The sequence below is a fragment of the Cyclopterus lumpus genome, chromosome 8 (genome assembly GCF_009769545.1).
Source record: "Cyclopterus lumpus isolate fCycLum1 chromosome 8, fCycLum1.pri, whole genome shotgun sequence".
Lineage (NCBI taxonomy): Eukaryota > Metazoa > Chordata > Actinopteri > Perciformes > Cyclopteridae > Cyclopterus > Cyclopterus lumpus.
Window position 1 is genome coordinate 2,422,710 of NC_046973.1, and position 13,476 is coordinate 2,436,185.

The following is a 13,476-nucleotide window of genomic DNA, read 5'->3' on the forward strand; positions in this document are numbered from 1 at the left end:
TAGGACATCATTAATTACAATTAAATTAATTACTTTAAAAAATCAGGGGATATTGAATACAAGTAAGAATATTTAATTCTGACAATATTTAATAAAAAATACATGTGGATTTGATCAAATCTAAGGAGATGAAAAACAAAGAATATGAATTAAAAACCATTACAGAGAGTCGAATGTACATCACTGTTCATAACAAGCTGAGCTCCCAGTAGCCACAAACACTTGAACACTTTGGACTTCGCACTGAACTTCGCACTTTAGCCCAGTTGTGCAATACTAATACGTTTAAGTACTTTTTAAAATTTATTTTATACACTTTATTCTATTTCTACTCCGTCTGTATATATAATATTCTTCTTGTTTTTTACTCTTTTATCTTATTTCTGTTATTATACTACTTGTTTTACTTATTACTGTGAGCAATGCTGCTGTAATCCTGTAATTTCCCCACTGAGGGACTAATAAAGGATTATCTTATTTTATCTCTTATTTCAATGTACACAGTGATTTTCAATAAACACTCTTGAGAGCAGAGAGAGAGTGAACCAAAACTGGCAATATGTGGGTTTTGAAACCAAAACAAGCTGAAAACATGAATCCCTGAGGGGAACTGCAGAGTCGGGGTAACATTTCTCTGGGTTCATCACCGCAAGTTACTTTCATTTTGATTCTGGCGGTCCCTGTGGACAAAAGTGGTATTGTTTCAGAGTCCCTTTTAGAAATCGTTCTACTGCAGCGGGCCTCTTACAGTCTTCCCCGCTCAGTCCAGGTCCAGGCGGTGAGCTCCAGGTCCTGGCGGTGAGCTCCAGGTCCTGGCGGTGAGCTCCAGGTCCAGGCGGTGAGCTCCAGGTCCTGGCGGTGAGCTCCAGGTCCAGGCGGTGAGCTCCAGGTCCAGGCGGTGAGCTCCAGGTCCAGGCGGTGAGCTCCAGGTCCTGGCGGTGAGCTCCAGGTCCAGGCGGTGAGCTCCAGGTCCTGCAGCATGCAGACGGACCCTGTTGTCCCGGTGCAGTTTTGCTCCGCTTCCATCAGACTCAACGTCCAGGTTGTCTTGGACCAAAGATCCTCACAACCACAACATTGTCTTTGACTGGTTCAATCCGGACCAACGTGGACTTGAGGAGCTGGGTCTGGGCCCTGCTGGTGTCTGAGGTTCTGCATGTCTCAAATAGTTTCATCCATATAACTACAAACAAATAGCCAATCTTGATTAAAGAGTGGCTATCAGTATGCCATTTAGATTGTTTCATAACCAGTTAAAACTTCATTGCGTTAACTTTAACGTAACGGTATTGGTGTTTGTTTGTGTTGAACCGGCTCGGATCCTCCCGGGTTCCTCTGGTCCTTCTGTCCTTTGTGTGGCACATCAATCACTCGGAGCAGAACTTGTCCCTCGCCACGCGGCGGCTTCTGATCGGATCAGGTCGGCGGTGATATATAAGGTCAACTGCTGCCTTCTCTTTATTTATTTTTTAATTTTTTAAAAATCTTTCACTCTGCCAGTCAACTCAGCTACCAGGCGGCCAGAATAATAGAATAAAGTGAAATAAAGGCGTAAAGTTCAGACTTCATCCCGGAGCTCTGCATGTGTTTTCTTCCATACAAAATGGAAAGGTCATCCCATCAGAGCAAGACTTCAGAGAAACAGGACGACTGAACGGGGAGATTTATGGACAAACGGGGATATTTTTCATTGTTGGCAGTGGCATTTAGTTTGAATAGACCGTATTTTTTTCCTGGAGGCACAGATGAACCCCTCGGATGGTTAAAATACTGATAATAAGAGTGTGTGCTGCAATGCACACAAGATCCCCTTTTAGGATGGTAACTAGATAAAGAATGGTCGTTTCCGATGATCGGGATCATTGAAGCATCGCGGTGAATTAATTCCCCTCACAAGTCCACGATGAGGACTGAACTAAATTGTTTAACGGACAAAACATTTGACCGTTGCTCCTCCATTTGGGGCGCAGTTGTCCAAATAGCCCCGGTGCCTTTTTTTTCCCCATCTAAATGCAAATGTAAGGTGTGTTGAAGGTGGGAACCAGTTCCATTTGCTATCTACCCATTTGTCTCTGTGCCTGTTGTAAGCGTACGTTTTCTCATCGTCTGGTATTGTGAGAAAACACATCGGCCGCTCGCTCCACAATGAATTTCAATGAGGTTTCAGATGGGAACAGTGGGTATTAATACATGTGTCATAGATGAAATAGGAGTCTCAATGCTTGTTTGTTGTTGATGGTGTCAGTGACCAGTTGTACAACAAAAGTTTTAGCTTGTAAGGCGAAAAGGAGGTTTGGATATCGATAAAGCAAAGAAGGTCTGTCTGTCTGTCCTTCGCATTCCTCGAGAACCGCCCATCCGATCTACCTCACACTTGGTGGGCATCCCATGGTCGAATATGTTGAAATCTGGTGACACTCAATATGAATGTACTTTGACTGCATTCTGAGTTCGGTGTAGCATCACGTACCCTGGTTGTCTTGGGATTTCTTTTTTTTAAGGTAAAAGTTGCATTTGAGACCTTAATGTAAAAAAGGAAACTGCTCCACGGAATCAAGAAAATCTGCTGCATTAAAAACAAAAACCTTTAAAAATGCTAGGTAAGTCTTAATATTCACAACACGGATGACTTATCCTTTGGGAACGTTCCATTGTGACCATCTAGGAAACTAAAAGCGCTGCGTCTTTTTATTATCTTTTTTTATTGATTGTGCACAATGTCAAAAGGTAAGAAAGTCGTTCTCTTTGCAAAGCGACTCAAGGTCACAGGTATCGACTTGCATTCTTGGACATAATCATCACAGATGGAGCCGTGTGTCGGGAACAACAACAATAACAACAACGCAACGGCAAACAGGAGTGGCCTTTTGACCACATCTTTTAACCCACGAGAAGATAAAAGGATTGGAGATAAAAACCTTACAAAGACTGCCTTTAAGTAAACGCTTGTTCAATCACATCCCCAGATTGCTTTAACTCCGTTCTCCTTCTGATCGCGGGACAAGTGAAAGCATCACTTCTCAAGTGCCGCATTCCATTACCGTTATGGCTGCACCGCCGTTGAACCGTTAACAAAAGAGCTCCGCAAACATCTGCGCTCTCTTTTGATGAAATACAAAAAGAAACCTGTGATGGAGGTGGCAGAGCAACGGGAAGAGGGAATCTCTTTATGGATAAAACCCCAACAAAAAATTAGACATAACAAACATAAACAAACTTCAGGGAGGAAAACCTTGTAAAAACTCCCATCGACAATCTGATACCAGTGAGTTAAGAACACAAATATATTTATATATATTATTCTTTTTTTTCCAACTGAATATTAATAATCCTGTATGGATGTGAGTAGTGTTCAATGTTAGGGCCTGGCTCAGGATAAAACCCTTTAATGAAACATTAAATACATGTCATAGAGCGTTCCTTTATTAACTAGTTTGACAGATAAAATATTGCCAAATTGCTGACATTGCTTGCTTAAGATAAAATATTGCCAAATTGCTGACATTGCTTGCTCTGGCCAGCCCCTGATAGCCCCTTCACCGTCGGCACTGAGCATCTGCAACTCAACAGAGACGAGAAAGAAGCGAGACGGTTCACTCCTCGGATACATCCATCATGGATTTCAGACGCAGCGACCGACACGCGTTGTCTTTGTTGTTGCTTTTGTTGTGTAGCTTAAATGAGCTGATGAATATTATATCGGGGTGGTGGATCGGTGCGGAGGCTTGAACACTCGCCAATAGCCGATGAGCATTTTAAGCCGTATCGGAGAGATTTCTGATTGGTATTAGAAGAACTCTGGTAATAACTAATAAATACAGCCTTTCACAAGGTAATCATCATTTAACTTTGTTCAAATCATTACAGGTTTTATTTACTGCTGCAGTGGACGTACAATTGTCTTGGATATGAAAAAGTGAACACACATGAAAGAAATTCGGAGTTTGCAGTGATTTTCCTAAGCTGGTGGAACGGAAAGCCATAACTCTCCATAAGTCTCTATACGGCCGACAGCTCATTTAGATTATTTAAAAGTACAACAAATGTGTAGTATGGTGCAAGGGCTTGAATACTAATACCTCTCGCCGGTTTCGGATGAAGTGTTCTAACTTTTAACCGGACTCTTGTCCAAAATGTTATTAATTTGGTCCACAGAGCCCACAGGAAAAAAAACGTCAGGATATATGACTCAAAACTGGCCATTATTTTTGCACACAATGTGGGGAAGTCGTTCCCATGAAAACGTAAGAGATTAAATTGATGCATACAACACACATAATGTGCTTTAATAGTTTGTAAACAAACAGAAAATGCACAAGAACAGTCGTATTTTGTTGTTGTGAAGCCTTTAAATTAGTCTCCAGTTATTGGTGCACGTTTCATTCATACCACATTTAGCTGCATCATAAAACAAAACCTTTTTGACTATGAAGACAACAGCCCCACATGGAAAAAAAGGACAACAAAGCCATAGGCAGCGAATGAACCTCACAACATTTTAGAAGTGGCTATAGAGTTATGTTGCATGACCAGCAAATATTGCACAGATAAAAAAAAGGAAGAAAAAAAAGCTCTTGGGATGACATCATTATTAATTAAGGGAAAAGAAGTTTGAGAAGATTAGTTTAGCGAGGTGGAAGGGTACAGATATATAGTCTGGAGCTCTGTCTCACACCCATAGCTATTACATGTACTTCATTCCAAGGAACAAAAACTCAATATATGTACAAAGACAATGAACACAAATCCTCTAATTGACACCATTTAAAACAGTCCTGGCATAAACAAAAAGAGAAAATATGCATATTAAAGTTAAGACGAATTAAAGAAAACTTAAATGTTGAATTAATTTGGCCAACTTTCCACATCCCTATGTCAAATTTAAAAAAACACATAGACATGTACATGAGCCCATTCCAACTCAGCTATGGATTCATGTGTAATGAGACGTTGCTCAAAGATATTAGACAAATAGACAAAGATATTGTCAAGGCCTTTGGACTCTTGAGTAGAGGTCTTCATGGGTCCACATTCTGGACTCACCGTCTTGATTTGGGACCTAAAAGCTTGGGTAGCTACCATTGGCGAAAACCTACAAGAGTAGGCTAGATTTTATATGGTGTTGACGACGCTTTTCAAATAATAGTAGCTCGCAGCATAATTCTAGCAAATCAGCATTGACACACATTGGAGGCGGAGCCACGTTCATTGCTATAAAAGTTGCTCGGTGATGCATGAATAAAAAAATAAAAAAAGGTTTGACTTCCGAGAATAAAATAGCCCGGATCCTCTGGTGATCTTCAAGCGATTATCGTAGAGCGAGCGCACCACTGTTTCTTTTAACCCCGCCTCTCAACGATCTGTGCAATTTAGAACTTTTAGGACCTAATGATTTAAAAAAGGGCATTTGTATCGGGAAGTTGAATAGCTTAAAAAAATACTTTATGCACTAATTTATAGATGTCTTTCCCAATATAAAAGTACGTATATTGGGGCACAATGGCTTCATGTGACTGACCGGGAAGTTGTAATTTCACCGTTTGGTTCCTATGTCAAATTTTCATCAAAGTCCGGGGCTTTTCTTTCGGACCTGGGCAACACTGACAGTCCGCCCCCTCAGGCCTTCCTCCAAAGCCACTCCCCCAAAATTATCATTATGAACATAAACAACGAACGTGGTTAGAGTTATGTAGGACTTTTCTTTTTTTTGCGTCAGAGCATTCGATTTTTTGATTCCTATAAAGATGCAATAAGAATTTTGACAAATATAACCAGTATATTACCTACCCTAGATTTAAATCTGGATTTACTATTGTCTTTCAAAACAGTTGCATGAAACCAATTATCTTGCAGTTGCACATAGACTATAATCAGAGAAAAGCTAAGACAACGAGACGTGCGATAAAAGCATGATTGTTAATTAAGAGCACATGAGATTCCATACAATAAGGCATTGCTTTAATGAAACATCTGGACAAACAGTTCACAGTTTTAATTAATGCTTGACTGACTAGCGATTATGACGTCCTCTTGATTGTTTCAGTCAACACAGCGGCACAAAACTACGAGCTATGAGCTCCGACACAACGGGTACCTGATCTGTAGGGATGGAAGCAGCTGGCCAATCACAAAACAAGCAGAGTTGCTGGGAAAGGGGGAGGGGCATCCTCGCGGCTGAACAGAAATTCATCTAATTCCAACAACCATTTTCGGGCTTGATTTTTCACACGTGGAGTTACGTCTGCAGACTGAAGCAGCCGATCGGCTGCGGTTTAAGGTTGTTTCCATAGAAATAGAATTAGAGTAGAACAGACATTCCCCTGCAAAAAAAAAATATTGCGAGGTGGGCGGCGGCCATTTTTATGTGTATCTTTGCCAAACCAGCAGCGGAGAAGTAAAGTAAACAAAGCTTAGAGAACACATGAGTCAAATTTAAAGCACATTGCGTTCGCCAGATGAGTGACAACTGTGTTCAGCTTATTTTTTGTAGAAATAAAGCACGGTGGAATTAAGCTAACGGTAAGCTGGCTAGTTAGATAGCTGTACTAATTCCACCATGCCTTCATGCTACACTTTACATGTTACAGAAAATTGAGCCCAACAGCGGATTGGTGTGCTGCAGCAGAGCTGGGTCCCCGGTGCTATAAGCACCAGCTAACTAGCTAACTAGCCAGCCATTTGTCTTGTTACCATAACTACTAGTGCCATTTTCTTTTGTCAAATGACTGCTAAAATAAGTTTAATGTCCGTTCTACTTCTATTCTATTCCTGTGGGGTTTCATCATTCTATGCTACAAGCACAGGTAAAAACAGAAAAAAATACTCCCCACATACATATTATCCACATCTGTGGAAATAATAGTCATTCGATTTTTGCCTTATCTAAAAGTAAAATTATTAATTGAGAATCCATGATAAGATTCCCGGTGGGCGAAAACCGAACAAAACGATAATGTCAAAAAAGGCCAGCTTTTCTTGTTTTAATGCTGATAATTTAGCCTATTTACAATCTTCTATTGTATGCAACAGAAATAACCTCTGTTTTCACTAGTAAGCTGATTCTGGCCGTTTACCAAATTAGAGTAAAATAAACCAAACAAAAGAAGATAATTCATTAATTGTGCTTTTTAACCCACAAATCCACTTCATGGCTGAAATGGGACCGTTTTTAAGGGGCACCTCTTGAAGTGCTTACATCAGTCAATCTCTAACGCTATAACAAGGACTGAAAATACAAATAGTAAATATAGTATATTTATATATTTATAAAGTTGATACAATTCCCTGCCACTCCCATGTCGAGTTTAAAAAATATTTTCTTCAGGCTGTGAAACGTCTCCGTCTTTGTGTCAACGCGCAAAGCCCTTAAGATGCTCTAAGAGAGAGAAGTCTTTGCCGGGGTTGATTCTGGATGACACAGGAAGCTTGTGCTGAAAAGCAGGAAGAGTTTTTAAATTTTTTTTATCTTGGAGGTTTTTATACGAAGACAGAACGTATCTGCTTAGGAGATTTCTCTTCGACGTCCTCGGTGTGTCTCAGGAACCCTTCAGCTAACCGCTCTGCGGTTAAACAGTTACCTCGTTCTTACTGGCAGTGCGGTATGTGTGGTGGTGGCCGGGAATGTACTGTAGGTGGTCCACCGTGTGTGTTCGTCGGGAGGCAAACGCCTGCCTCTTGGACGTGGTCCCTTGATGGTTGACCGTCAGCGTGTTGTAGTCGTTCGAGGCAGTGGGTTGAGAGTGCATCTTGGTCATCTTGTGGCGGTCCATGACGGGCGTGACCGGCAGCAGCATGTCGGCGTGCGACATCGCCCGCGCCATCGCCTTCTCCCGGAACTTGTCACGCCTCATCGCCGGGGACAGCAGGGGATCCTGGGAGTGGAGGCGGTCCGCAGAGAGCAGCTGCTCGTCCGAGAGGTGGCGGCTGCTGCTGTACGCGGCGGCCGCCATGACGCCGTACGAAGACAAGCCGTAGTCCCCGCGGCGTGGCGTCCTGGGAGGGGACAGGACATGGTCCTGGGACATGGCTCTCTGGACCCGGCGGGGCCGCTGCCGCTGCTCATGATGCTGCTGCTGGTGCTGTTGGTGCTGCTGGTGCTGCGGGGGATCCACGTTCAGCTTCACCATGTGGGTCGGACCGCGGCCGCCAAACTCAGGATGGTGATGCTTTCTCGCGTAGTACTCATCTACGTCCTTATCACCTGAGGAGCAAGAAGACCAAGGTCATCAAGGGGGAAATGACAGTATCAAGACTGCCGGAATAAATACACTCCTGGACACTTGTACGATTTGAATTACATTCTACTCTACGGAGTCCTACATTTCCGAGAAGGACATCCAAGAACACCCACAAGCATGCTGCATTCAAGACTTTAATCTATACTTACAGTATTCAGTATCATGCACACTTGGGGAAGTCTTTTGGTCACAGTGGGGCAGCAAGACCACAACATATGCCATGAAACGGCACCTGGAGCCCGTGTCAGCAGTTCTTACAACATGCAAGTTGCAATGATATAATACCAGTGTGTTAAAAACAAATTCATTTATGCTTTTGATTATGTATGAACAGCTCCTCTGAGCTAAAGTGAAACAGGTCATAATTCTCTCTAATATCTATTTCATATTGCTGTGAAAACATTTTCTTCTCGCATTTATTCAAGGTTCTCAACAAAAACTAAATTGAACAAGACGACACATCATGATAAAAGTTTAATTTACATTCACCCAATACTAATTTTTAGTGAACGGAGCTTGACGTTAGTTGCTAACAATTAGCTGCTAACGTTAACTAGCTCTCCTCCAGCACTACATGGGAGTGCACCAGAGTGTTTAATAAATCTAACCGATCTACGGATCGAGTAGCGAGTCACACGTGTTGTTGTCTTTGTGTGGCGTAAATGAGCTGACAACAGGGATATCGTATTGATGCATATAGACGTGTGTAATCGCTGATAGCTGATGCATCGGTTTACAATACTGGTATCAGAGGGACTCAAATAATAATAATGATTGCAACCCATGCATATGGATGCGAGAGCCCTGCAGGAAATTTACAAGCTCCATTATTTTAAATCTGCATGTGCTCACAAATCCCTTTTGTGAAACGGCCCATTCGGACCGCGAGTGGCGGAAAAGCTCGAGGGAGGAAATAATCAACGGGTTACGTCCCCGTTATGTCCGTCCTGTACTTTCTGGCTGCTGTTGTGGGGGGTGAGGTGACAACAGTACGCAACATACAGTATCTGGAGTCTCCCATTCCAACTGTTTTGAATAGCTTCCTCAGTGTAGTTGTCCTTCAGCGTCAAGAGGACACTTCCTGTTGTGCCTGAACGGTCAACCGGTCGTTTCCTTCCTCGGTCTCTCCGCTGGGCGCTCCTAATGGTTAAGTCATTTACGGCTGTATGCACCACAGGCGGCAATGGGGGTGGACGTGGACACTACAACAGGTGCTCTGTGATTAACTGTAGCGGATGAGGGTCGTTACCTCTGCAGAAGTTAATTATTGCACAACACAGAGGTCGAATGTGCGCACCACGCGTCACCGCATCGTGGAGAAATGGGATGCTGGGATGGCTCGGCTCTCTGGGAGAGAAGTCATGTCTCTGGACGCAGAAGGTCACCCCGTTGTCCGTCCATGAGGGGTTTCATGTCCACCGCTCTGTGTATTCCTAATGAAGAACGGCCAACGTTTGGCCCGTAGCGATGTGCTGCAGCGTTTTCCCCCCTGAGGGCTTATTTTAAATGTGACATTATGGCAGAAAATGTCAACCGAACTCAACCAGAGGCTACAAGTATACAGACAATGGAGACGCCGTGGCCCATAGCTCCGTTGATAGGTCAACCTCCAGTCAGTGGGAGAGATCTGTGGTGATTATACACTCATATGTTGATAGATCATGTCCTGATATGATAGAAAAAGACACCACATCTGAAATAAGAAAGCAAGTCTTAGATAATAGACATAAACTAAAAAAAAGCAACTGGGAGGTGGGTCATGCCACTCTTTTCTAACTGAAATGGAATAATTTCCTATCACTTCTATATTCTGATATTTTTCCCCAGCATTTGGAAGGTGGATCGAGTGCAAATCGACCCCAAGTTGGGTACTTCTGCAGGTCAAAGAAGGACTCAAATATTGTAGCAACTTTAGCAGGAACAGGAGGGTATGCTTTATTGATTTCCTGGAAAACCTTTAATGCAAACCATTCTGTGCTGGTGGCGTTCGCAGAAGCAGAAGCACCTGGAAATGAGCGTCTGTATGGGATGCAGTTGCTTTTTCATGTAACTCCATTGTAAACCCATCCGTGTCATTATTAGACCGTCAAAGCAACCGACGTAGTATAAAGAGCAAGAAAGACAGCGTAGGGGGAGCGATAGATGGATGGATGGGTCAAACAAACACAGGACTTGAACCCAGGAGATTCATGCCCTGTATGAACACCTCTATGTGCACAGGAACGTCACCATGTCCCATCTACGAGGACGTTAGGGACGACCTGCGTTTATGTGGATTTCTTTGGGCCTTTTTGACTATGAAGTAAAAAAAAAAAAAAAGATTTTATTCCCTTAAACCTGGGAGAGAGAGCAGGATATTTAGTTTAAGGACCAAGCAGTGAAATAATGTAATTTAGTCATTGACTGAAATGTTTTGACTTCTGCAGCTGTATATTTGGTATCTTTTAAACCCATCAAATCATATTCAATCAGGAGAAATTAGGCCTCTCTTACTCGAGACTTCAGCCACTATTTGAGGGAAATAAGATTCCTCTGCTACCTGAACTACACATACACTTCCTCTTCCTCTATAACTACCCCCCCACACTTGATTTTAAAACCAGTTTTTTGTAAGAGTGTACACATGTTACGCCGTTTACACTTTAAGTGACTGAGGAGATTTAAGAGGGCTGATGCATAAACGCTCCGTCTCATCTCTGCGGCGCCAATAAAATGCAGCACTTTACAATTAACGTGATTGCGAGAGGCCCAAAGGTCCCGAACGTGGGGCGGCGCTGCAAAACACAGGAAATGGCTCGCAGCGGCTAATTAAACCCCAGCTCCCACTCTGCTAGATTACATTCAATATAAACAGTATATTTATGTGTCAGCTATTGATCACGCAAGACTGTAATCATGTAATGCACCAACACTCGTGAAACATCAATTATAAAGTGATCTTTAGAGAGGTTTGGAGCGGTGAAGTAAAAAAAAAAAAGCAGCAATTTCATTTAATCGTTTTTCTTTTTTGGGAGGATTAAAAGGCGGCTTTGTTTGTTCTTAAAAGGTGTTTTAATCCCTTTTAGGGTGATTAAGGTGAACAAGATGTTTTGCCTCCTCCATCTCAACCTCCTTGACATCACCGGAGGACGAGCAGTCACAAAAACACACCACACTAATTTAATCATCATCATTTCCCCAGATGGTTTAATTAAAATAATGACTAATTATATTACTTTTAGGCCTGTTTCCAAAAGACTTCACTCATGCTTGAAGCCCCCCCCCACCCCTGTTCTTTCTTCCCCAGTGGAAGTGCTTTGTTCAGGGGACGACTGCTTGCTCGTTTGACAAATTCTGCGGAGCTCCTGTCTCAAATAATTTTTAAAAAGCCTCTTTGTAGTTCAGCGCGATTCATCTCTGGTTTTCTCTGTGTGTACAAGGCTCCAGCGAGATAAGAGCGAAGCCCAGAGTCGATAAGGGAGAGAGACAGACGTATAAAAAGACGAATGTTGAATGCGCCAAGGGGAGATTGGACCGACGCGTGTTTTTCTGTCGCATGAACCAACGACGCATTTAAATGTCTTTTCTCTCAGCCCGCGACGTCTCTTTAAGATTCAAGGACGGCGAACGGTGCATTCACGCGCGCGCTTGGAGCAATTTGGGAAATATGCTATGCATCGAATTTCTTCTTTCCTGCAAAAAAAATAATGCTTTGACGAAAAAGAACGCACACAAGCTGGAGTGTTTTTTCTTTCCCACTGACGAATCACCGTAAACGCAGAATGGAAATTCTTCTTTTTTTCTGGAAAAATATTTTTTTGCGTCAACAAATGGGTTCGATGCGATAACTCACGCCACACATTACCTTTGTGTGTGTGTGTGTGTGTGTTACCGCGGTCGCACTTGAGCCAAAACACCGTTAGCTGATTACTTGAAAACAGGAAGTCTGACGGTGAAAAGCTCCCGCCCCCCCGCCTCCCTCGCTCTGAATCTAAATTAAAAGCGGTTCATCTCCAAAAACGGACGCATGAAAAATATTATCGGTCTCCAGCGGAAGATCTGGAGTGCAAGTAGTCAACTAAAAATAGGAGAGTTTATGAAATATTGTTGTTCCCGGTGCTTTAATAAAGGCTCGTTTTGAACCACGTTTGTAAAACCCTCCAGAGCATCAGTTTGAAGCAGAAGAGACATAAACACACACACAGTTCTGCTTTTTATAAACCTCGGTATCATCCAAAAGAACATTCAGATTAAAGAAATGAGTTGCACTATCTGCGTTACATTTTCACTCAATTATGCCGAAATAAACGGGTATACAACAGGAAGTCAGGGTGTTACGGACCAACACACTTCAGTTATCATTTGAAACTGATCCTTGAATGCAATTTACAACCTTCTAAATCTTGTTCTGCACAAATGGAGCATGACAAAAACGAGATACTTCATACATAATATTACTACAATATTTAGTTTGATAGTTACTGTGTGTTAGCTACGCTTCACTCACTTTTTAACAACCAGATTTTTCACATCAGCCTCTACCTGGTTAACGTTGTGAAACCATCGGTTTGGTTTAGAAAAAAAATGAAAAGACTTTTTAGAGGTTAGAACATTTTTTATGTTGAATTAGTGTAACCCACAACTGTGGGGGGGCGACTGGCTCAGCGGTGAGCAGGGTCGACCTTCAATCAGAGGATGGGCGGTTCGATCCCCGGCTCCGCTAGCCCATGTCGATGTGTCCTTGGCCAAGACACTTAACCCCAAAATGTCTCCCGTAGCGGTGCCTACGGTGTGTGAATGTTAGTTACTGCTGACGCGCAGGTGGAACCTTAGCGCCTCCCATCAGGGTGTGAATGGGTGAACGATGTCATGTAGTGTTAAAGTCGGACAACTAGAAAAGCGCTACACAACTAAACGTCCATTTACCAAAGCAGACTTTCTTAAGTAAGGTTCCATAACGAGAGTGAGATCAACTTTTCCTTTTGTATTCACACAGAGGTGAAAGTCCTGCGTTTGTTCCACCTGAACTTTTGTGGACTTTCTTGCCGCTTAATTTGAAATATCTTCGTGGCTTTGAGCGAACATTTGGAAATGTGAAACCAGACGAAGTGGGATGCACACACATCAAAGTTGTTCTAACTGACCCTTACCATGGCTACCAATTTTTGCATCTTGCATAAATATGTATGCTGCTAATACAGACGGCTTTCTTGATAGTTTAATCAAAGAAGACTCATTGAAAAGAAAAGACTGAAGATCA

At 42.6% G+C, this 13,476-nt stretch overlaps 1 protein-coding gene across 5 annotated transcripts in view; it reads right to left on the reverse strand.

Moving 5' to 3' along the window:
* Window positions 1-5,982: 5,982 nt before the first annotated feature.
* Window positions 5,983-13,476, reverse strand: part of LOC117735185 (protein shisa-6) — a 63,370-nt gene continuing 55,876 nt past the window's right edge. For 3 of the 5 annotated variants that reach the window (XM_034539670.1, XM_034539669.1, XM_034539668.1), the window contains 2 exons: window positions 8,112-8,200; window positions 5,983-8,072 (listed from right to left, as the gene is read on the reverse strand). In XM_034539670.1, the coding sequence (XP_034395561.1) occupies window positions 7,566-8,072; window positions 8,112-8,200 (596 nt within the window). In that variant the 3' untranslated portion in view covers window positions 5,983-7,565. Of the gene's footprint in view, window positions 8,201-13,476 lie in introns of all 5 variants that reach the window. The other 2 variants (XM_034539667.1, XR_004609861.1) reach the window with 2 other exon arrangements.